At 41.8% G+C, this 25556-nt stretch overlaps 1 protein-coding gene across 1 annotated transcript in view; it reads left to right on the forward strand.

The window, feature by feature from the left end:
- Positions 1-25556, forward strand: part of pcdh15b (protocadherin-related 15b) — a 642771-nt gene that overhangs the window by 325841 nt on the left and 291374 nt on the right. The window contains exon 18 of the mRNA XM_060841768.1: positions 13046-13174. Coding sequence (XP_060697751.1) covers positions 13046-13174 — 129 coding nt within the window. The remainder of the gene's footprint in view (positions 1-13045; positions 13175-25556) is intronic.

The raw sequence follows: 25556 nt of genomic DNA on the forward strand, positions 1-25556 counted from the left end.
AGATGTTCCCTAAAGTGCTTTGCCAGAAGCCATCCAATCTCCCCAGTGTAGCAAAGACCACATCGGGAGCAACGGATACAATAAATGGCATCGGTGGATGTGCAGGTGAAACTTTGATGGATGTGGAAGGCTCATTTGGGGCCTTGGATGGAGGTGAGGGAGGAGGTGTGGGCATAGGTTTTGCAATTCCTGTAGTGGCAGGGGAAGGTGCCAGGATGGGACAGTGGGCTGTTGGGGAGCATGGACCTGACCAGGTAGTCATGGAGGGAACGGTCTTTGTGGAAAACGAATAGGGATGGGGAGGGAAATATATCCCTGGTGTTGGGGTCCATTTGTAGGTGGCGGAAATGTCAGTGGATGATGTGGTTTATGCAGAGGTTGGCGGGGTGAAAGGTGAGGACCACAGGGGTTCTGTCCTTGTTCCGGTTAGAGGGGTGGGGTTTGAAGGCAGAGGTGCGGGAAGTGGAGGAGATGCGTTGGAGTGCATCTTCAACCGCGTGGGAAGGGAAATTATGGTCTTGAACGAAGGAGACCATCTGGTGTGTTCTGTGGTGGAACTGATCCTCCTGGGAGCAGATATGGCGGAGGCAGAGGAATTGGGAATACGGGATAGCATTTTTGCAGGAGGTAGGGTGGGAAGATGTGTCATCCAGGTAGCTGTGGGAGTCAGTGGGTTTGTAAAAAAATGTCAATGTTGAGTTGGTCATCGTTGATCGAGATGGAGAGGTCCAGGAAGGGGAGGGAGGTGTCAGAGATAGTCCAGGTGAATTTAAGGTTGGGGCAGAATGTGTTGGTGAAGTTGATGAACTGCTCAACCTCCTTGAGGGAGCACAAGGTGGCGCAGATGCAGTCATCAATGTATCGGAGGAAAGGTGGGGATTGTTGCCGGTGTAACTCCGGAAGATAGGCTGTTCTACGTAGTCAACAAAGAGACAGGCATAGCTGAGGCTCATGTGAGTGCCCATGGCCACCCCTTTCGTCGGGAGGAAGTGGGAGGATTCGAAGGAGAAATTGTTAAGGGTTAATACTGCCTTGATGTCAAGTGCAATTACTCTCACCTCCCCTGTGAAGTTCAGCTTTCTCTGTCCATGTTTAGACCAAGGCTGTAATTAAATCAGGAGTTGAGTGGTTCTGATGGAACACTGATGATCAGCAAACAGGTTCTTGCTAAGTAAATGCCACTGAATAGCACTTACAACCTCCATCACCTTGCCTATGACTGGGCTGGTAATTTAGGACTGTGAACATGGGATGGTAATTTGGGAGTGTAAACATTGTTGAAGAACTGCCAAAGTTGTCAAGGACTTGTACAAAAGCAAAACTGTAATGTGTTTTAAAAAGTGTATGATGTATCTCAGCATTCCCATTCAGATAAAAGTAAATGATGAGAGGATTCGTGCTGTATGACTGATTTCTGAAATAATTATATGCACAATAGGATGACTTTTAAGTGAAAATTTTGATTGATAGCTCCAATTGCTTATGGAATGGAAATATTTATTTATTTATGGAAGTGAGCACTTCAGTGAAATGCTTATTTGCACAAGGGATATGAACATATGAAATGAGAGTAGAACTGGATTATTGGCCACTCAAGCCTATGCTACTATTCATTAAGATAATGGCTAATCTGCCCGTGTTTCTAATTGTATATTGTCCTGACAACCCTTGATTCTCTTGGCTCATGTGAAGCTATCTACCTACACAAAATATTCAACACCTTGCTTCAACTGCCTCCTGAAGCTGAATTCCAAAACTGGACATCCCTCTGAGAAAGAAAAGCTCTCATCTCTGTCCTGAATGGGCGACACCTAATATTAAAACAATGCCCACAATGCTGACCTACAAAGAATCCAAATCCACCTTATCAAAGCCATTCAGTATCTTATATACTTCAATAAAGCAACCTTCCTCAGAACTGAAATATTGACTTCTCCATCTCCTGATGCTGCCTGGCTTGCTTTGTTTTCCCAGCCTCCTGCTTGTCTACCTTGTATTCTAGCACCTGCAGTTTTTTTTTAATCTCTAACAATGATTAGAGATCACTTTGGTTCATGAGATGACGATTTAGAATCAGTTAAATTGAATGGAATTGAAGTTATTTATTGTCACGTGTACAGAGGCACAGTAAAAAAGCTTTGTCTTGCGAGCGATACAGGCAGATCACATAGTTAAGTAACAGAGATAAGTAAATAATAGGTAGACAGTAGCAAAAATAAAAACACAGGTACAGGCAAATGCTATGAGTTTGTGAGTCCTTTCAGTATTCTTGATTAGAAACTTTTTCGAAACTGGCTCAGTTTTCTGGCCTCTGTACCTTCTCCCTGATGGTAGAGGTTGTCAAAAAGCTTACCAGGGTGGGATGGATCTTTGAGAATGCTGGTGGCCTTTTCTTGGCAGCGGGCCTGGTAGATGGATTCTATAGGTGGAAGCCGGGCCGAGTTCACCACTCTCTGTAACAGTCTCTGATCTTGAATAGTACAGTTGTCATACAAAAGTTGGCAAGGGTATTCACCGTCATGCCAAACTTTCTCAGCTGCCTGAGGATGAAGAAACATAGTTGGGCCTTTGTAACCAGTACACCCAAGTGAACAGTCCAAGGAAACTTGTGGATGACCAATTGCAGGAGCTTGACACTCTCCACTCGTTCTATCTCTGTGCTAATCATGTGTAGGGGGCATGAGTAATGTCCTGCCGAAAGTCAATAATGAGTTCCTTGGTTTTGCCAGCATTGAGAGCTAGATTGTTCTCAGTGCACCATTTTTCCAGGTCTTCCACCTCCCATCTGTAGTCTGTTTCGTTGCCATCTGAGATTTGACCAACTATGATGGTGTCATCAGCGAACTTGAAAATGGCATTAATCTGGTATTTGGTGACGCAGTCATAGGTAAACAGTGAGTACAGTAGGGGGCTGAGTACGCTCCCCTGGGAGAGAGGGCTCCAGTGTTGAGTGTTAGTGATGATGAAATATTGTCCCCAATCTTCACTGATTGTGGCCTATGGGTCAGGAAACTGAGGATCCAGTTGCAGAGAGTGGGGCTTAGTCCAAGTTCACTAAGTTTAGTAATCAGGTGGAAATGAGGAATAGTACAGGAAAGAAGTAGCTAGTTGGTGCGGTCTACAAGCCCCTAACACTAACCACAAGTTACACAGCTTGCTTATTTCAGGTATCAATTTAGTAAATTGTTTTTGAACCACCTGCAATGAATTCCTTTTTTTTTCAAAGTAGGAAATCGCATATGCACATAGTTTTCGAGATGTGGTCTCATCAATGCCCTGCATAATTGAAACATAACATCCTTACTTTTATATTCAATTCCTCACATAATAAAGGATAAAATCCATTTGCCTTTCTTTAATTTACATGCTATAGTTGTATATTAATATATTGTGACTTATGCACTAGAACACCTAAATCCCTTTACACCTCGAAATTCTGCTGTTATTATTAATTTAAGTAATGCACTTGTTTTTCATTTTTCAAACAAAATTAACAACTTCACATTATACTCCATCTGTCAGATTTTTGACCACCCACTTAATCTAGTTATATTAGTTTGGAACCTCATTATGTTTTTCTCGCAGTATGTTTTTCTTAATATTTTGGTGTCATCTGTGAATTCAGTTAACACACCTTTGTTCTCTTTGTTAAGCCAATGATGAAAATTGTAACAAGTTGAGATCCCAGCATAGACTCCTATAGAAATCTACTCACTGCATCCTTTCATGGTCTCTGTTTTCTGAGCCATGCAATCTCCTATCTTTGCTAATATGTTATTTGTATTTTCACATTAACCTTTGATGTGGTACCTTTTCAAATGCCTTCTATAAGGTCAGGAACAGTACAACAATTGGCTCCCCTTTATCCACAGCACACATTATTCCTTCAAAGCAATCCAATAAATTGATGAAACATGATTTCTCTTCAACAAAAACATCCCAATTACTTTTATATTCTAACCAAATTACCTCACCTGTCATTCATCTCTGCCCAATTTCTCAAGTTTGATGCTTTTCCTAATTAATTTAGTTGACCACAGATGGTGGGTGCTCTATTTTGAACATTCCTTTATTGTATGAATCTAATTTGGAATATTCTGAAATATCCCCTTAAATGTCTACTACTCCAACTCTATCAATTTATCACAAGCCTAGTTTACAGTTCACTTCAGCTAGCTCAATTTCATGATCACATAGTCTCCCTTATTTAGACTTGAAATACTGTTTTTCAAACCACACCTTTCCATTTGAAACTGGATGTAAAATTTGGTTATATTGAGCTCACCACTATCTATTGGTGCCTTTACTCAGATGTCATTAATAGAACATAGAAGGATACAGCGCAGTACAGGCCCTTCGGCCCTCGATGTTGCGCCGACCGAATCCTACCTAACCTATACTAGCCCAATAACTTCCAAATGCCTATCCAATGCCCGCTTAAATGACCATAAAGAAGGAGAGTTCACCACTGATACGGGCAGGGCATTCCATGAACTCACAACCCGCTGTGTGAAGAATCTACCCCTAACATCTGTCCTATACCTACCACCCCTTAATTTAAAGCTATGTCCCCTAGTAACACCTGACTCCATTAGCGGTAAAAGGTTCTTAGTATCTACCCTATCTAAACCCCTAATCATCTTATACACTTCTATCAGATCTCCCCTAAACCTTCTCTTCTCCAATGAGAACAGCCCCAAGTGCCTCAGCCTTTCCTCATAAGATTTTCCTACCATTCCAGGCAACATCCTGGTAAACCTCCTCTGCACTCGTTCTAAAGCTTCCACATCCTTCCTATAGTATGGCGACCAAAACTGCACACAATACTCCAGATGAGGCCGCACCAGAGTCTTATACAACTGCAACATGACCTCAGGACTCCGGAACTCAATTCCTCTGCCAATAAAGCCCAGTACACCATATGCCTTCCTCACAGCACTATTTACCTGGGTGGCAACTTTCAGAGATCTGTGTACATGGACACCAAGATCCCTCTGCTCATCCACACTACCAAGTAGCCTACCATTAGCCCAGTAATCCATCATCTTGTTATTCCTACCAAAGTGAACGACTTCGCACTTAGCTACATTGAATTCCATTTGCCACATTTCCGCCCAGCTCTGCAACTTATCTATATCCCGCTGTAACCTACCACTTCCTTCCTCACTATCCACAACTCCACCGACTTTTGTGTCATCCGCAAACTTGCTTACCCAGCTTTCAAGTCCTTCCTCTAGATCATTTATAAAGATAACAAAAAGCAATGGTCCCAAAACAGATCCTTGTGGTACACCGCTAGTAACTGCGCTCCAAGATGAACATAATCCATCAACTACTACCCTCTGTCTCCTTCCAGCCAGCCAATTCCTAATCCAAACCTCTAATGTATCCTCAATGCCATACCTCCGAAGTTTTAGCATTAGCCTACCATGGGGAACCTTATCGAACGCCTTACTAAAATCCATATACACAACATCTACTGCTTTACCCTCATCCACTTCCTTGGTCACCTTCTCAAAGAACTCAATAAGGTTTGTGAGGCACGACCTGCCCTTCACAAAACCATGCTGGCTATCCCTGATCACGTTATTCCTACCCAGATGTTCATAAATCTTATCCCTTACCATTCTCTCTAAGACTTTGCCCACCACTGAAGTCAGACTCACTGGCCTATAGTTGCTAGGGCTATCCCTACTCCCCTTCTTGAACAATGGGACCACATTCGCCATCCTCCAGTCCTCTGGTACTATTCCTGTTGACAACGACGACATAAAAATCCAGGCCAATGGCTCTGCTATCTCCTCCCTAGCTTCCCATAGGATCCTGGGGTAAATGCCATCAGGCCCAGGAGACTTATCTATATTCATCCTTTCCAATATTCCCAAAACCTCTTCCCTGCATATTTCCAGGGCATCCATTCTAATTATTTGTGATTCCATATTCACATCAGCAACAGTGTCCTGTTCCTGAGTGAATACTGATGAAAAGTACTGATTTAATGTCTCTCCAATCTCCTCCGCCTCCACACACAACTTCCCACTACTATCCTTGACTGGACCGATACCTACCCTAGTCATCCTTTTATTCTTGACATACCTATAGAAAGCCTTTGGGTTTTCCCTAATCCTACCAGCTAAAGACTTTTCATGTCCCCTTCTCGCTTCTCTTAGCTCCCTCTTTAGCTCCTTCCTGGCTACCTTATAACTCTCAATCGCCCCTACTGAACCTTCACGCCTCATCTTTACATATGCCGCCTTCTTCCCTTTCACAAGGGACTCCAATTCCTTACTAAACCACGGCTGCCTCACAAGGCCCTTTACACCATGCCTGACTGGTACATACCTATCGAGGACACGCAGTAGCTGCTCCTTGAACACTCCCCACATCTCATTAGTGTTCTTCTCTTGAAGCCTGTTTTTCCAATCCACACATCCTAAGTCATGCCTCACTGCATCATAATTTCCCTGCCCCCAGTTATAGCTCTTGCCCTGCGGCACACGATTATCCCTCTCCATCACTAAAGTAAAAGTCACCGAGTTGTGGTCACTGTCCCCGAAGTGCTCACCTACCTCCAAGTCTAACACCTGGCCTGGTTCATTACCTAGAACCAAATCCAATATAGCCTCCCCTCTTGTTGGCCTGTCGACATATTGTGTCAGGAAACCCTCCTGCACACATTGTACAAACACCGACCCATCTAATGAACTCGAGCTATAGCTCTCCCAGTCAATATCTGGAAGTTAAAGTCCCCCATAACAACCACCCTGCTACCTTCACTCTTTTCCTGAATCATCCTCGCAATATTATCCTCTACTTCTCTAGGACTATTAGGAGGCCTGTAGAAAACACCTAACAGGGTGACCTCACCTTTCCTATTTCTAACCTCAGCCCAAACTACCTCAGATGGCAAGTCCTCTTCCATCGTCCATTCCACTGCTGTGATACTGTCTTTGACAAGTAATGCCACGCCTCCCCCTTTTTTACCCCCATGTCTGATCCTACTAAAACATTTGAACCCTGGAACGTTCAACAGCCATTCTTGTCCCTGTTCTACCCACGTCTCTGTAATGGCCACAACATCGAAGTCCCAGGTACCAACCCACGCTGCAAGTTCACCTACCTTATTCCATATACTTCTGGCATTGAAGTATACACACTTCAATCCACCTTTCTGGTTACAGGCACCCTCCTTAGAGATCGCTGCATTATTCCTAACCTCCCTACACTCAAGGTCCTGTACCCTAAAGCTACAGTCCTGGTTCCCATGCCCCCGCGGAGTTAGTTTAAACCCTCCCAAAGAGCACTAGCAAACCTCCCCCCAAGGATACTGGTGCCCCTCAGGTTCAAGTGTAGACCATCCTTTTTATAGAGGTCCCACCTTCCCCAGAAAGGACCCCAGTTATCCAGAAACCGGAATCCCTCCCTCCTGCACCATCCCTGTAGCCACGCATTTAACTGCTCTCTCTCCCTGTTCCTCGACTCTCTATCACGTGGCACGGGTAACAAACCAGAGACTACAACTCTGTTTGTTCTAACTCTGAGCTTCCAACCTAGCTCCCTGAAAGCCTGCCTTACATCCTCACCCTTCTTCCTACCTATATCGTTGGTGCCAACGTGGACCACGATCTGGGGCTGCTCCCCCTCCCCCTTAAGGACCCGGAAAACACGATCAGCGACATCACGTACCCTTGCACCTGGGAGGCAACATACCAAACGTGAGTCCCTGTCGCCCCCACAAAACCGTCTGTCTGTACCCCTCACTATCGAGTCCCCAAGAACAATTGCTCTACCTTTCTCCACCCTACCCTTCTGAGCAACGGGGCCAGGCTCCGTGCCAGAGGCCTGAACCTCGTTGCTTGCCCCTGGTAAGTCATCCCCCCCACAAGTATCCAAAACGGTATACTTGTTCTTGAGGGGAATGACCGCAGGGGGTCCCTGCACTGGCTTCCTCCTCCCACTCCCCCTCACTGTCACCCATCTATCTTGAACTTTCGGAGTAACTACTTGCCTATAGCTCCGATCTATGACCTCCTCTGCCTCCCGAATGATCCGCAGTTCATCCAACTCCAGCTCCAGTTCCCTAACACGGGTTTGGAGGAGCTGGAGATGGGTGCACTTCTTGCAAGTGTACTCAGCAGGGACGCTGATGGCGTCCCTCACCTCATACATGTTGCAAGAGGAACATTGCCCTCTCTGCACTGCCATCCCTCTAAAAGTAAGCTTTCCTTAAAAAAAAACAAAAACCAACTAAATCTAAAGAAACAAACAAGGAAAATGCAGCACTTACCCGCTAGTCACAATTGGTCTTATTATTAGGTTAGAGGAGGTGGAAGGGTGGGAGGCACTACTCGTGTAGTGCCTCGGGTGACTCGCCTGCGCCTTTAAATAAGGGGAGAAAAAAACCTTACCCAGGTAACCTAGCGCGCCTTCCGGGTCTGCTACCGCTTTTTTAAAGGAAAACTTTAAATTTTTAACTATTAAATAATCCTTTCCCAATATACAATATAGATTCTAATATTACCCAGTCTCTGGTCAGTTCCAGAACATATTGCTCTAGGAAACTACTTTAAAATTATTCTGTGAAATCCTCATCTAGGCTACTTTTGCCAACATAATATTCAAGTTTATATGTTGATTATAATCACTCATGACTGTTACCCTCCCTTTATCTTAAGGATCCAATGTTTCTTTTTGTATACCTTGTCTCACATTGTGGTTAGTGTTAGGGGCTTGTGGACCACACCAACTAGCTACTTCTTTCCTGTACTTTTCCTCATCTCCACCTGAACTAAATCCTCATGTTGTGAACCATGGCCACCTGTATTCATTATTAGAGACAAAAATGCTGTAGATGCTTGAATCCAAGGTAGACAAGCAGGAGGCTGGAAGAACACAGCAAGCCAGACCGCATCAAGAGGTGGAGAAATCAAAGTTTCAGTCCTGAAGAAGGGTTACACCCAAAACGTTGACCTCACCATGTCCTGATCCTGCCTGGCTTGCTGTATTCTGCCAGCCTCCTGCTAATCTCTAATCATTGTAACAATGTCATCCTTGATTAACAGTGCTTTCACTTTTACCTAGCCTCGTGAATGTTATATATCACTTAATAATCAGGACCCAATTAGTGACATCTCCAGAATGGCAATCAGACCAATTTATTTCCTTCAGTGTACTTTGTTGATTCATTTACTTTGCTGAGAATACTAGACATATTCAAAAACAAAGCCTTTAGTATTGTCTTTTTGTTATTTTTGCAATATGCTGAGCCGTGAGTTGCAGATTGTTGTGGAGTACAATTTGATATTGTTGGGATGGCCAGTCTTGAGTTGCTAGATCCATTCGAAATCTGTCATATTTAGCATGGTGATGATGCCACATAACATAATGGAGGTTATTCTCAATGGAAAGGAGAAGTTTGTCCCCATAATGACTGTGAGGTGGTCACTCTTGCCAAGACTGTTTTGGACAAATAACCTGCAGCAAACAAATTAGTAAGAATGAAATTGAGTATGTTTTTTTCCCTCTTGCTGGTTCCCTCATCACTTGCCACTGATCTAGTCTAGCAGCTATGTTCTTTAGGACCTGATCTGTTCAATTAATATGCTGCTGCTGAGCCACTCTTGGTTTTGGACATTGAAATCTCCCACCCAGCACACATTTTACATCATTGCCACCCATGTGCTTTCTAAGCGTATTGTTCAACACGAAGGAGTGCTGATTCATCAGCTGAGGGAGATGGTACATGATAATCAGCAGGATGTTTCTTTGCTCATGTTTAACCTGAAATCATAAGATTTCATGGGGCCCAGAGTCATTGTTGAGGACTGCCAGGCCAACTTCCTCCTGACTGTACCACTGTGCCACCATCTCTGATAGGTCTGTCCTGCTGGTGGGACAAGACATATTCAGTGATGGTGATGGTGGTGTCTGGGACATTGTCTGTAAAGTATGATTCCGTGAGTATGACCATGTCAAGCTGTTACTTAACGAGTCTATGACCAGATGTTAATAAGGAGTACTTTGCAGGGTCAACAGGGCTGTTTGTGCCATTGTTTCCAGTGTCTGGGTCAAGTCAATTGTTCTGGCTAGTTTAATTTCTTTGAGATCTTGTAGCGACTAATACAACTGAATGGTTTATTTTGGCATTTCAGAGGACAGTTGAGGGTCAGCCACATTGCTGTGGGTTTGAAGTCACCTGTAGGCCAGACCAGGCGACGATAGCAAATTTTCATTCTGTGACAGATGAGCTTTTCCAGTAATTAGCAATGGTTTCATGGTCATCTGTAGATTCCTAATTCCAGATTTTATTAAATTCAAATTCCATCTGCTGTGAGGGGGATTCGAACAAAGATCCCCAGAATATTTGTTGAGTTTCTGGATTAATAGTCCAGTGATGAAACTGCTAGTCATCGCTAACCTCAAATCTATTCAACAATTGTAGAGGAAGACTCTGCTACAATCCTGATCTCTGGGCCTCCCATAATTTGCTTTCTTGCAGTCTTAGTCCCTTGTCCAGAAACCCGGACTAAATCAGAAGGCAGTGTCTTAGTGGTATGAATGGTTCCTGGTAACTGTCCTCCTCCCTGAAACTTCACAGTGTCTGTGGCTCAGTCGCCAATTGTAACCTCTGAGCCAAAGCCACTTCCGCTTTAAGCATTTACTGCACAATGGTATCCAGGAGTTTCCATACGCTGCTGCATTGACACATCACCTGTTCTGTCATCATTCATCAGTTTTAATTCTATTACACAATTATGTTTTTTTTAAATATATATTTTAACATTACCATAATTTTGTGCACCATGTTAAAAAATAAGAGTAGAAATATATTAACCGCTCACCAGAGATTGACAAACTCCTTTTTCTGCAGAATCTCAAGAAACAACTCTGATCCACTCCAATGAATCTGACTGCCTAAGCAGAATTTTCCCAGAATCTTGTGAAAGCTCAACTTTGTGGAATTTTATGAAGGGTTTCGCTCTATGACTTTTAGCACGTTATCTCATATAATTGGATGCTGTTCACTTCATTAAGTATGCACCATTCCTGCACAATGCTATTCTCATGCTATCAGGACCTTCTGGGTTTCTTGCCAATCATGCATCTTTAAACCCCAGCTGTGTACCAGTTCGAGTGCTGCACGCTAGAATGGGCTCTTCACATTTTCAATGTGTAAGGAGTTTTCACAGAGGTGACTGATGAGGGCAAGTTAGCACCCTGTTTTGATGACAAGGACTTGGGCCACGCTGGTGGATGGAGTGGTGAACCTCTTTTCTCAGGATAGGTAGAGGAAATCCTGGCTCAGATCTTGTAGCTAACTCTGAAGTTACAAGTCGGTATCCATGAGTCTGAAGAAATTCCCCAGAACACAGTAAAAAGGTTAATAACCTTCTTGGCTCCACAGGGGAATTGCAAACATCTTTGCTGCCTCATACTCGTTCTAAACTGTGCCACTGTGTACACCTCTCACCAAGTCACATTGACCACCATTCTCACTATTGCATGCAGTATCTTCAGTTCATGCCTCTCATATACATTCCCTCTAACTTTTCTCGTGGTCCATGCATGGCAACGGCTTTTGGCCCACCTCAACTTCTCTCCATTATTGTTGTGCATTATCCAAAGGGATAAAAATACTTATGGTGACTGGTGACAATTCCAGTGAACGTATGTTGGGAATATTAGAAGCAAAACAGATTCTTAGTAATGTGAGCAGTTAGTCAGACAGTGGTGCCCGAATGCATCACGGGCTTTCAAATATGGAACGGACACAAGAATGCTGGTCTTTCAAAGGTGGTGTGAGTTGTTCTGGGTTCAGTGCATGACCTGTGTAGCAGAAATTAGATATGAGGGACATACAGGAGCATGGTAGGCAATTAGTATGGCAAATTTGCTAAGATACGGCAAGAGAATCCACTTTGACTCCTGCCAACATATATTTAGCCAAAATACATAAAATTCAACCCAGAGTAGCTGGGTTGCAATTGTAGATCATGCGCCAAAAAGGTGGGCTAAATGGCCCCTTCACTGCAGTAAAATTTTATGTGGCAACAGTTGGAGCTGAGTGGCCGATCTAGTGTTTACTTCTGCCAAATAAAACATGTTAAACATTTGCTGATTGTTGCAATGCTAGTTGTGACAATCCAGGGCTGAGTGCCAAGACTCTACTGTAAAGTTCCCGATTTCAGCTGGGCATGAGGAGGAAATTCCAAGCGGAGAGGACATGCATCTACTTCTGGCAGGAGGAATTGGATTCGCCACAGTGATCTGTTTTCCATTAAATCCAAAATGGTACACTTCAGGATTTGTTCTTGTTGATGATAAATGTATCTGATTTAATCAAAATGTGTCTTCTGATGTTTCTTCTGTAATATTCTGAGATGTAATATGCTTTCCAAGTTAAACTTCTGGTGCATTTCTTGCTGGATTCATTACAAAAGGAAATAACTTGAGAAACTTGTAATCACATTTATGGCAAGTTAACAAAGCAAAGGGGACAAATTGAAAGAGTGTTTTAGTATTTGCCATGATTTCTCAGATTTGATGAGTGGCTGAAAGAAACAGCAGAGGAAGTTATCCCTCTTTTATAATGCATTGAAACTCTAAGAGCAACATTGAGGTGATTAATGAACCACAAATCTATGCATATTTTTATAATAAATTTATGTAGGTATTTTTCTTTTTAAATAGAAGACATTATCTCAATCAGCTCTGAATAATTTGACCTTGACATAATTCACAAGAAGCCTTGATTAATTCTGTTAAAATGTTTTTTTTTGCTTGTGATTATGTTGAAATGTATTTGCACATTTTTAAAGGTGCGTTATAAATTACTTCATACGTCACTTTGCTGATGTCAGCTTTGTCTTGTTGACAATTTCAGAAAAAATAATAGTTGCTCATTGTCTTTGGAATTAATCACTAATCATTATCCTCATTGCTAAGATGTAGTAGGATTAATATATTGTTCCCACAAGTTACATGTGTCTTCAATGGTAACCTGTTGAAAATGAGCATTGTCCAACTGAGATATTTTTTTCATTAGACTTCAACTACAACTGTCAATATTGTGGTTACTGACGTGAATGACAATGATCCAAACTTTGACACCATCCTTCTTAAGAACTTTACTGTATTGGAAGAGGAAGCAAATATCTATGTGGGCCAAGTCAGGGTAAGACAATTTGAACTATTTTTCTATTTGCTATTTTCAATCTTTAAGTTTTTTTGCCAGGTATAGCTTTTAGAATGGTGAAAGGAGACAATCTATTGTATCCCATTTAAATTTGAGACAGCAAACTATAGGTGATTTGAAACATCTTTCTTGAGGTATTTTCTTCTCCCTGAGAAATCCCAAACTGACTCTGGGCCAACTGGCCTTATTTGTTCAAAGTTTAAATTTTAAAATGGGAATTCTGAAAAATTGGAGCCATGTTGCATCCATACTGGGATCATTTCGTTTTCCTGTAGAGCACCACACAATAAGCTTTATTATTTTCAATCTGCACAACTTATGTGTGAGTGATAAAAATAAAATTAACACCACTGTGGGTAAACCCAGCACAGTTATTAATGAGGAGACTCATCTGTCTAAAATCAGTTTCTAATTAAGTGTCAGTATTCATGCCATTATGTAGATGTAGCAAGTTTAGATAAAACCATGGAATCTTGCTCAGTCTTTCAAAGAACAGATGGCAAAAATTGCATATTAATCTGTTAAGTATGAATTCCAAAATTCCTTGGCTGCACTCTCTGTACAGACCTTATTAGGCAGGTGTGTGGTTGGGGATACAATAGCCTTCATTTTTTTGTCTCATCCTCAGCAACAGGGAGACTTTTGCTGGAAGTTAAATCTTGAAAATTCAGTCATATAATGTGGAAATGATTAGTGTGGCTTTTAAAACAAATGGTTTGAAACCTTTATTAAATTAGTGACCATTTAAATGTAATTTTTTTGGATTATGAGGTTCAATTTTTAAATTAATTGAAGTAAAATATGATATTCATTTTTAAATTCAACTATATTTAGGGTACATTATAAGTGATATTTAGAATGCTTGTATTCCCTTTATACATTTGTACAATCTTCTTTGAATTATTTACTCTCCTCTTAGTGCTTTCTTTGAATATCTTTAATATTTTTTGTCTTATTCTGTTTACCATTTCTCCCCATTTAGTCATTTCATTATTTGCTACTAATCATTTTATTCAGAAACTTCTGAAGAGTCCTCCAAGATATTGTAGAATCATAGAATTCCTAGATTGTGGAAGCAGACCATTCAGCCCATCGAGTCCACATTGATTCTTTGAAGACCATCCGAGCCAGACACAAACCCTACCCAATCCCTGTAACCCTGCATTTCCCATGGCTACTTCACATAGCCTGCACATCACTGGTCACTATAAACAATTTAGCATGGCCAATCCACCTCCTACAATCTTTGGATTGTGGGAGGAAACCAGACCACCCAGAGAATACCCACACATACATAGGGAGAATGTACAAACTCTACACAGACAGTCGCTCCAGGGTGGAGTTGAACCCTGGTCCCTGGCACTGTGAGGCAGCAGTGCTAACCACCATCCTGCCCTGAGCTGAAGGAAATACTAAAAGTTAACTGCAAAAGAAATGTGGAGCTAAATGTTATTGGTAAAATCAGAAGATAGATCTTGGAAAATTTTCATGTACCCTTTTGGGCCTTTATACCTCTCTATTAATATATTTCAGCAAGTGATTAGAGCAGGGATGGTGGCTGAGTCATTAGCACTGCTGTCTCACAGTGCCAGGGATCCAGGTTCAATTCCACCTTTGGGTGACTGTGTGGAGTTTGTACGTTCTCCCTGTGTCTGCGTGGGTTTCCTCCAAGTGCTCCAGTTTCCTCCCACAGTCCAAAGATGTGCTGATCAAGTGGATTAGGTAGTAAATTGCCCATACTGGTAATCCAACTAACCTGTACATTAACTGTACAATTTACGTGGATTACCAGTGGTAAATTGCCCATAGAGTCCAGGGTTGTGCAGGCTAGAGGGACTAGCCATGGGATATATAAGGTCACAGGGATAAGGTAGGAGGATGAGTTTAGGTGGGATGCTGTTTGGAGGGATGGTGTTGACTCGATGGGCTGAATGACCTGCTTCCACATTGTAGTGATTCTATGACTCTTGAAGTCTTGAATGGAGTAGTACAGACAGACACTTATGAATCAAGGTGAAGAACAGTAGCGGGGATCATGTAAGGGTCTGAATGATGTGAGCTATGGTAAGATTGGGGACAAAGTCAGGTGAGAAGTCTGACAAGTTCTATCTCAACATCAGGAACATCTTGCTGAATTTTTTATGTTTTTGCTGAGTGACAAGGCACGTTTCAAACGAGGCAGTGGCAGGTCGCCAATTAAAGAGGATTATGATTTGCTAAATACTCTACCTTACTTCATTAATATTTAGCACCCTATCTTATCAAGGTAGATAATGGAAATTCTTAGAGTTGGAAATCAGAGCAGTTACCTGGCAATTTCAGCTGGCTGCAAACAGCCTCCATGTTAGACACTGGGCATCAACTTTTCCATGGACACCTATCACGCATACCCCACATTAATGGACATTGGCGTTTGACTTGTATCAGCCTGTAAGGCTCTTCATGGCACATCTCTGATCCACTCACAGGATGCTTCTGTATTTCAGTGCTGCACTTCAGGCTGGACTAGCAGCTATCGATGTAATACCATAATAAACTATGTAATACTGTCACAAGGACAGTCTACCCAAGGACACAAACCCAGATTACAGACCAGACTACCCAGAATCCCTAGCCTGTTTGTGTGTTGTTATAATGCTTACTCACACCAGATGCTCATAGCATGTTTGTAATGCATTACATTGCCTTGCCTTTTTGTACTTTGCCCCCCACCCCAACCCCAGCCAGATATAACAGCTTCATATTATTTCCATACTGCTTTATCATTTAGCATAGGCACAAAAGCAGTACTCTTGTCCAAGTTTGTCAGCAGACATGTCAAGTCAAAGCCTTCAGGTGGGATTGGGCGGAAGGGGCTTGGTTTCTGGTACAGTAATTCTAGATCAGCTTTTGATAAAGCCCAGTAGCTTGGACACATTCAGCCACTCAATATAATCAGAGATAGGGCCGTCATTTCATAAGGATTGATGAGCTAAATGCAACATTTAAAAGGCATTTGGACAAATGCATGGTTAGGAAAGGATTGGAAGGATGTGGGCCAAGTGCAGGGAAATGGGAGTAGTGTCAATGGACATTTTTGTCAGCATGAACCAGTTTGGGCCAAAGGGCCTGTCTCTATGCTGTAGGACTCTATGCCAGGCAACTATTTTGACTTTTACTCCCCCTACATAAGTTGTTTTTCTTCTGGAATGAGAATACAGGAGATAAAAGTGGATAGTTATTTTTGGTGTAGGTGGGGAGGTGTGCTCTGCATAGGCAGAAGAAGGCAAGCAAGGCTGGTGGTGGACATTGGGGTAGATGAGGGCAAGTGCGGGATGGTATTGTAGGTATTAGTGAGGATGGTAGAGCATGATCCTTGGTATTGACTTGATACAGTTGCAGAGATACAGCAAGTCAGATGTATCAGAGAGATGATGTCTGGTGAAGTGGAGATGGTCATTAGCATTCTTCTTACAGTGCTGGTCATTCATCCAAGTGATTGAGAATGCATTGACCTGGGTAGAGATCTTGGACCAGGCTAGCGTGGTCAGAGTTAAGAGTGTCATGCTGGAAAAGTACAGCAGGTCAGGCAGCATCTGAGGATCAGGAAAATGGATATTTTGGGGAAAAGCCCTTCATCAGGAATTTCTCGATGATAGGCTTTTGCCTGAAACATTGATTTTCCTGCTCCTCAGATGCTGCCTGACTGGCTGTGCTTTTCCAGCATGATGCTCTTGACTCTAATCTCCAGCGTCTGCAGTCGTGCATTTCGCCGAACATGGTCAGATATTGTAGCCTCCAGATATGGTCCTGTGACAAGAAAATACCCTGTAGTTTTACCAACTTGATATGGACCTGGCTCAACTCCCTCAAAATATTAAGAGGATATTAGACCCTAATATTTTCTTATTTTAAGTTAGGCACTTGACTGCCATTCAGTTGTCAAACTACCAGATTTGAAGCAAAATGTACATTATTCATACATTCTAGTTAAAATACAACAAAAGAAAGAACAAAGAACTGGCTTAGCTGTAAACAGTACTGTCCATACTATTCAGGGATATGTAGGTTAGGTGCATTAGTTTGCCTGGGTAGGTTACTCTTTGGAGGGATCGGTGTGGACTTGTTGCGCCGAAGGACCTATTTTCACACGGTAGAGATTCTATGAAATGTCCTCTGACCAGGGGAAAGTGTATGCTTTGGTTTGGAGTTATCTGCCTTCTGGTTTCTCGCTGCATATTCAAACGTTTATCATTGTCATTGAACTGCAAGCCTCTTGTACAACACTTCAATGCACCTTCATCAAAGCCACCTTGTCGCTATTATTAGAATGATCCCCTGTGAAATGATCAGCTTTTGACCTCTAGTGTACCAGAAAGGAATTAGGTATTGCTTTTCTTGTGACACTTCCTCCAAAGCAGCAGAGAGGTGCAAACCAATTTCAATGAAGTTGGCTTCACTTCTTGCGTCTAATTTGGAAAGCTATGATATTGAATAAACTTTGAAAGGATGCTAATCCCTAACAGCCAGTGATGCAAGTAAGTGGGTTGAGAGTGGAACATGGTGTAGCAGAGGAAACATAATTTCAATGGCAAAAGTAATTTATTTGCTTATGGAAATAAATTTGTCATCTTAGTGACCTTATGGACCACGTTATTACCCTGGTCAATGAAGGGTACCAAATGTAGTTTAAATTATTTATAAACAGAGACCATAAGAATTTTCACTACAGCTGAAGTCATTAAGTTCAGCAGTTCCAGACTAATTGATTATGAAGTAATCAAAAACTTCTTCATACCCTTTAAAGTGGCTTAAAAGTGGGAAGTAAAATTTGCACCACACAAATGCGGAGCACTGACATCTCCAATACCAATAAATATAACCTGCTCAATAGCATCCCCCACTATCAATACACTGGGGCGGCATGGTGGCACAGTGGTTAGCACTGCTACCTCACAATGCTAGAGACACGGGTTCAATTCCCACCTCAGGCAACTGTCTGTGTGGAATTTGCACATTCTCCCCTTGTCTGCATGGGTTTCCTCCGGGTGCTCCGGTGTCCTCCCACAGTCCAAAGATGTGCAGGTCAGGTGAATTGGCCATGCTAAATTGCTCGTAGTGTTAGGTGAAGGGGTAAATATAGGGGAATGCGTCTGGGTGAGTTGCTCTTCGGAGGGTTGGTGTGGACTGCTAGGACAAGCCAAACAGAGACACGCACAAGAATTCCTAAAAGCATGGCATTCCAACCAGAACTCTATCAACAAACACATCGAGTTAGACCCCATCTACCACCCCCTGAGAAAAGGAACAAGAAGCAACTTCACCACAGAAAATAACATCACCAAAGGAAATGACATCACCAACCCAAAGAAACCAAACATCTAAATAGAAAACAGGAATTTTCAGCATTGCTTCGCCTGAGGCCCACTGAAGATGTTACCTAGTAGGGTAACGAAACGTCTGGAAATGAACCTTCCAGCTCAGTGAGCAAGCCTACATCCATGATCTCAATATTCCAAATGCGGTCTGACCAGAGCCTTTTACTCCCTCAGCAGTATATCTTTGCTCTTGTATTCTACCTCTCTTGAAATGAATGTGAACATTACATTTGCCTTCCTAACTGCCAACTGAACCTGCATATTAACCATAAGGGAATCGTGAACTAGAAATCCCGAGTCCCTCTGTGTTTCATATTTCAGGAGTCTTTCCCCATTTAGAAAATAGTCTTCATTTCTATTCTGCCTACCAAAATGCATAATGTCTCACTTTCCCACATTGTATTCCATTTGCCATTTCTTCACCCACTCCTATAGCCTGTTCAAGTCCTTCTGCAGCCTTCCTGTTTCAACACCATCTATGTCTCCACTTTCTTTGTGTCATCTGCAAACTTAGCAAGAATGCTCTGCATTCCTTCATCCAGATCATGAATGCATGATGTCATGAGTTGTGGTCCCAACATGGATCCCTGAGGCATTCCACTAGTTACTGCTGTCATCGTGAAAAAGGCCCTTTTATCCAATTCTTTGCCTTCTGCTAGTTGGTTAATCTTTTCCATTAAATTCCATCTGCCACTTGTCTGCCTATTGCACGAATTTGTCTTTGTCCATTTGAAATTCTACACTATCCTCTTCACTGTTTGTATTATTTCTAAGCTTCACATCATCTGCAAATTTGGAAACTATGCCCTCCACAGAGGTCTAGGTTATTAATAAATACCAGGAAAACTAGAGTCCCTAACATGCGCTTTCTTGGAACTCTCTGATAAAACCTCCTTTGGTCAAAAGATACATTCTCCTTCCGTTTCCTGCCAATTAGGCAAGTTCACATCAATGTTGCTACTATCCATTTTACTCGATGATCTCTTGCTGATCTGTTACGAGTCAGTCCAGGTGCAGGACATTAACTCCCTCGTCAGGTCCACACCCGCCACTAGCCCACACCCCACTCCTGGCGTCTTCCCCTGCCACTGCAGGAATTGAAAAACCTGTGCCCACACTACTCCCTTCACCTCTGTCCAATGCCTCAAAGGATCCTTCCATATTTGACAGAAATTTGCCTGTATCTCTCCCAATGTCACCTACTGTGTCCGTTGCACCCGATGTGGTCTCCTCTACATCGGGGAGGCAGGATGCTTTCTTGTGGATTGTTTCAGAGAATATCTCTGGGATACCCGCACTCAGCAACCCCACCATCCTGTGGCGGAACACTTCAACTCCCCCTCCAACTCTGTCAAGGTCATGCAGGTCCTGGGCCTCCTCCACCACCAAATCATTACCACCCAACACCTGGAGGAAGAACGGCTCATATTCCTCCTTGGGACCCTGCAACCACACGGTATGAATGTGGATTTCAACAGTTTCCTCATTCCCCACCCCACAACCCCACATTATCCCAGTCCCAAGCCTCCAACTTGGCAACGTCCTCCTATCTGCCCATTACCTTTCTCATGTATCTGCTCCAACACCCGACCTCTTGCTTTCTTCCTCACCTTCATCTACCTATCACTTTGTCAGCTCATTTTCCCCCAACCTCCCCCCTGCCCCTCTCCATTTATTTCTCAGCCTACAAGCCTCATTCCTGATGAAGGGCTTATGCTCAAAATGTCAATTCTCCTGCTCCTCAGATGCTGCCTGACCTGCTGTGCTTTTCCAGCACCACACACATCGATCTCCAGCATCTGCAGTCCTCACTTTCTCACAGCACATTAACAGCAATTCCCTCATCATGTTAGTGAAACACAGTTTGTCCTTAACAAATCCATGCTGAAATTCCTTAAATAATCCACGTACATCCAAATAATTATCATTTTTCTCCTGTCAAATTTTATCTCGTATATTACCCCACAATGGAATTGGTCCAACCTCTGTACAGGGATAGTGTCTCAACCACTTGTATACCAGACCTGTGGATATACAAATCGGACCTGGATTACACATTTTGAAGGATTAAAAGTGACAAATGCATTCACTTTCAATGTCAATGAATGAAATCAGGTTCCAACTGCAAACAACCGTTGAATCAGTTACTGTCCAATTCAATTCTATCACTGAGGAAAGGGCCCATGGCAAGTAAATGGAGATGGGGTGCTGATCAGTTATAGTTTGAATGGTGTACATGGACAAAGGGTAGAATGAAATTTCCTGTTCACTGCTCCATTGTTCGAGTGTCTTCACTTTAGTTTAATATACATTACTCAATCCACTTTTATCAATTGTGAATCACTCTCTGAATATAATGAATCATTGATCATTTTACAGAAAGACAAAAGTCATAAATTCATTTGGCACTTTTCATGACTACCAAAGATGTTAAAGCACTTTACAACCAAAGAAGTACTTCTTAAAGTATAACTGATATAATCAAAGAATCTCTACAGTGTGAAAACAGGCCATTTGGCCCAACAAGTCCACACCTACTCTGAAGAATATCCCACTCGGACCCATTTCCCTACCTCATCACTCTAATTTCCCCTGACTAATGCACCTAACCTACACATACTGGAATGCTATGGGCAATTTAGCACAGCCAATTTACCAAACCTGCACATCTTTGGACTGTGAGAGGAAACCCATACAGACACAGGAAGAACGTACAAATTCCACACAGACAGTTGTCCAAGGCTGGAATCAAACCCAGGTCCCTGGCAATGAGAGGCAGCAGTGCTAACTACTGATCCACTGTGCTGCCCACAAATGATGGAGGGCACAAAGCAGCCAATATGTCCACAACAAACTATCATAATAATACAGTAATGACCAGAAAATCAGTGTTTGTAATGCTGATTGACAGATAAATATTGCTCGGAATATTGTTACGTTTTAGTTGAGACACCATGGATAACTCATCACCTCTTTTTCAAAATAGTAACGTGACAATTTTTACGTCCACCTGAACAGGTAAATATAGCATTGGTTTAAAATAAGATTGTAAGACAGAGGAGCAAAAATTAAGCTATTCAGCCCAATTAGTGTGCTCCACCATTCAATCATGGGTGATAAGTTTCTCAACCCGATTCTCCCGCTTTCTCCCCATAACCCTTGATCCCCTTTACAATCAAGAACCCATCTATCTCCGTTCTAAATATACTCAATGACCTGACCTCCTCAGCCTTCTGTGGTGGTGAATTCCACAGATTCACCACTCTCTGGCTGAAGAAGTTTCTCCTTATCCCTGTCCTAAAGGGTCTTCCCTTTACTCTTTCAAAAGATGACCCCTCAAAGAGGACAGCAATCCCTTAGTACTGCATAGGGACATGGGCTTTGTTTATTCCTGAAATAACTCCACAGGGGCCAAGTTACCTTTTATTTACACATGGAAAGTCTTTCACACTGATCCAGCTCCTTCAGAGTCAGCTGTCAGAGTGTGAGGATGTCTGACACTCCCGTTCGTATCTGTCAGCCATAGCTCCCTGATTTGACCTTATTAACAGCCCCAATCAGGGAACTCACATTCTGTGAGGCCCACCTGGCTGACTTTGTTACAATCAATACAGTTACAGTTCAAATGGAGTCCCTAGGTATTGGGACCTGAACCAGTAACCTTGTGATTCAGAGGCAAGAGTGCTAATTGAACCATAGCTAACACTCAAGGACTGCCTTTCCTGTTATCAACATACATTGACTCTCGACCAGGAAAAGAACAGTTCATTGTTGGTGAACTAACTTGACACAGAATGGTATGCTGTTGCCAAGCCAACCTTTATTTGCACATGAATAGTGCTTGATTGTGGTACTGTCTCATTCACAACCAGACATCCCTGACACTCAACTTTTATGTCAGCCAGGGTTCCCAGATTGGACCAAGTTAACAGTCCCAATCAGGGAGCTCATTCTATGATGGCCAGTGGGTTGACCTTGTTACAATCAGGACCATTGGCCACTTTTCAAGGAACCCTCAAAATGTACAATGTTTGAGGGAGTTTAGTGATTACCAACTGTTCTACAGTGAAGAAAAAAGTGCAAAGTTGACTTTTTCAAGATGAATTATTTGCTCTAACTCAACGGATCTTTGGCCCAATAGGAAGGTTTCTAAATTGATGCAATTTCAGAGTGTGTTGAACAATATTTCTGATGATTGGAAACCTCTGCTGGTACCTTGCAGGATAAATTGAAATGAATTGTCAGAATAAATGTAGTACATAGCATAAAATGACTGCTGTGAAATATGTCTTGCAATGTTTTTCAAAACATAAGTTGCACATCCCAGAAAAAAAAAGTTGTCAGTGTGGCAAAAGAAATGGGAAAAGAAGGCATTGAAACACCTGCCTGTTGAGTATTTCCATTGGTTTCCGTAAGTCATAGTTTAAAAATTAGGAGCTGCCCTTTTAAGGCAGAGGAGAAGATTTTTTTCTCTCTCTCTCAGCATAGTGCACCTTTGGTACTCTGCCTCAGGAGGTGAGGTCACTGAATATTTTTAAGGAAGCAGTCAACAGATTCTTGTTTGGTAACAAAATCAATGTTATTAGGGGTGATGAGAATGTGGAGTTCAAAACGCTAACAGATTAGCTATGATCATATTGAATGGTGGAACAGGCTCAAGAGGGCAAATGGCCTCTGTTCCAAAATTTTATGCTTGCATTTCCATTATCCATGTTTTTGTAATAATGTTGTAAAAGGTATAAAAAGCATTGACACTGATTAAAAATGGCCCTAAAGTTAAAGGGGTTCCAGAGTGGGTGCCAAACCTGGGAACGTGCAATGAATCATGAGCATAAGTGTACTTTGTGACCACCTGAATTGGTCAAATCTACACTTGTCTAGTTTGCATGGTTGGGACTGTTGGTCTGCAATCACAGAGGTGGTGATGGAGTCTCTGACTGAGATTAAGGTCATCAACAAGTCCTTGTGAGAGATGGGGGAACACTTCATCTATTCCTTTCTCCTCTAGATAGCATAAGTAAAGTCTTAACAAATATTGTTGGCTGGATTAATTTAGCCAATCAGAAAATCACCCCAGTGTCCACCTTGAACTGCAGATTAGTTTCTCCTGACATTACCAGGTGCAATGATCATGTTTAATTCTCTTTGAGAGGTGTATTCACCACTTGTGTTTCAAAGCACATGTTAATACCTAAACTCTGTGTGAAAGAGTATCTGCCTTCCCCCATCTTTAAAGGCCAATTCTCCAACCCAGAGTCTGCTAAGTAGGTAAATATAAAGTTGGGATTTTTTTTTAAATTGAGGTTTATACTTGCATTTTTATAGCAACAGGCCTGTTGAGCACGTGACCCCATAACTCCACACAATGAGTCTTGCCTAGCTATGCAGGCCCTAAAATCTTGAGATGACGAAACTCCCAAGATCTCACTCTACTTTCTCATGGTGAACTCCTAGAGCTGGAAGGATTTCTAAATTAGAATCAATCTCTGTATTTGGATTACAGGATGTTGGCTGAAACTGGAATATTATGTTTTTTTGCTGGCAGCAACAGAAGCTTTATGTAACCTTTCAGCTAATCAAGTCAGTCTCAGGATTGGATTGTCAGTATAGGTGCTGTAATTACTGACAAGGACCAAAGCCTTTAGTGGTGGAAAATATTAGTTCAAAAGCAAATAGAGATAATTTGAGTTCTGCATATTCAATAAAGCTGTACCATGCCCAATCACAGAAGCTACAACAACTCTATTTCCTTGGCCAGACCTACAATATAAAGGTCAGACTATGTGAACGCTTGCAGTGATAAGAAAAAAAAACTGAAAGGAAACTGAATATATTAAGTTTCTTTTTTAACAAGAGAGTAGCATTGCATCTTGATTGCTACCATTTATTATTTTCCTTTCAAACATTTAGTAATATTTCTATCTTGACAGTATATGTACTGTTCATTATTAAGCTGTTCATTTGTTGTTAAATATTTTGTTTAATAGTTATTTTTGTAATTCTGACCACATTGTCAAAAGTCTTCCTAGTTAAGAAAGTTATTTTTGATTCTCTCAAAGGCAAAGGGAATAGAGATTTACATTTTACACAGAGTTGATATATGGAAGCAAACAATATAGAAGAAAGTAGTCAACAAAAAGAAATCTACAGGTCTTGTCTCCCATTATATAAGATATATAGTGCTTAGATCATTTGTTTTGAAAGAGTTGAATGGATTGCTGATTGGTTCTAAAGTGTGGTCACCCAAAGTGCTGATGCTGCTTGGCTTTCCTGTGCAAGTTTGACCTAAGACCTTAGACAAAGTACAAGAAGGCATAATGGATGAAGATGTTTTGGCTTTGGACTGTATTCCAAATTTAACATGGCTCTGAACAGATTTCCCACTCTTTTGAACTGTGTAACAAGGGAGAAGGAGAGAAATGCTGAAAGTGACAACTTTTGTGGAATTACCTGTCATAGAATGTGCAGATTTAGAATCTTGCAGTAAGTAACCAAAGCTGATTTTGATCTGATTAAAAGAATTGTTTGACTGGATTCTTACTTGACTGGGGATCAAATTATAGAAAGAATTTTCCATGAATAAAATGGAAACTAATTCAAATTAATAATTAAAATTATTTCAAAAAAGATGTTGGAAACGCAGCTATGAAAAGCACAAAACCCAACATGAAAGAGAAGTATTAAAAAAAATATGTTTTTTGTCTGAAGCAAACTATGAGCTTAATGGTAAAAAAAATTAGAGAAGGAAATATGATATAAAAGACATGCGTGACAGAGACACATCATGCGTTTGGAAAATATCCTGTGGTTGTTTCCCCCATACAAGTTAGCTAGGAAAGACCTAAAGAAAGACTTAAGAAGAGCCAGGAGGGAACATGAGAAGTCATTAGTAGATCGGATTAAGGAAAACCCTAAGGCTTTCTAGAGATATATCAGGAATAAAAGAATGACCAGAGTAAGATTGGTCCAATCAAGGATAGTAGTGGGAAGTTGTGTGTGGAGTC

The sequence above is a fragment of the Hemiscyllium ocellatum genome, chromosome 22, assembly GCF_020745735.1.
Source record: "Hemiscyllium ocellatum isolate sHemOce1 chromosome 22, sHemOce1.pat.X.cur, whole genome shotgun sequence".
Classification (NCBI taxonomy): domain Eukaryota; kingdom Metazoa; phylum Chordata; class Chondrichthyes; order Orectolobiformes; family Hemiscylliidae; genus Hemiscyllium; species Hemiscyllium ocellatum.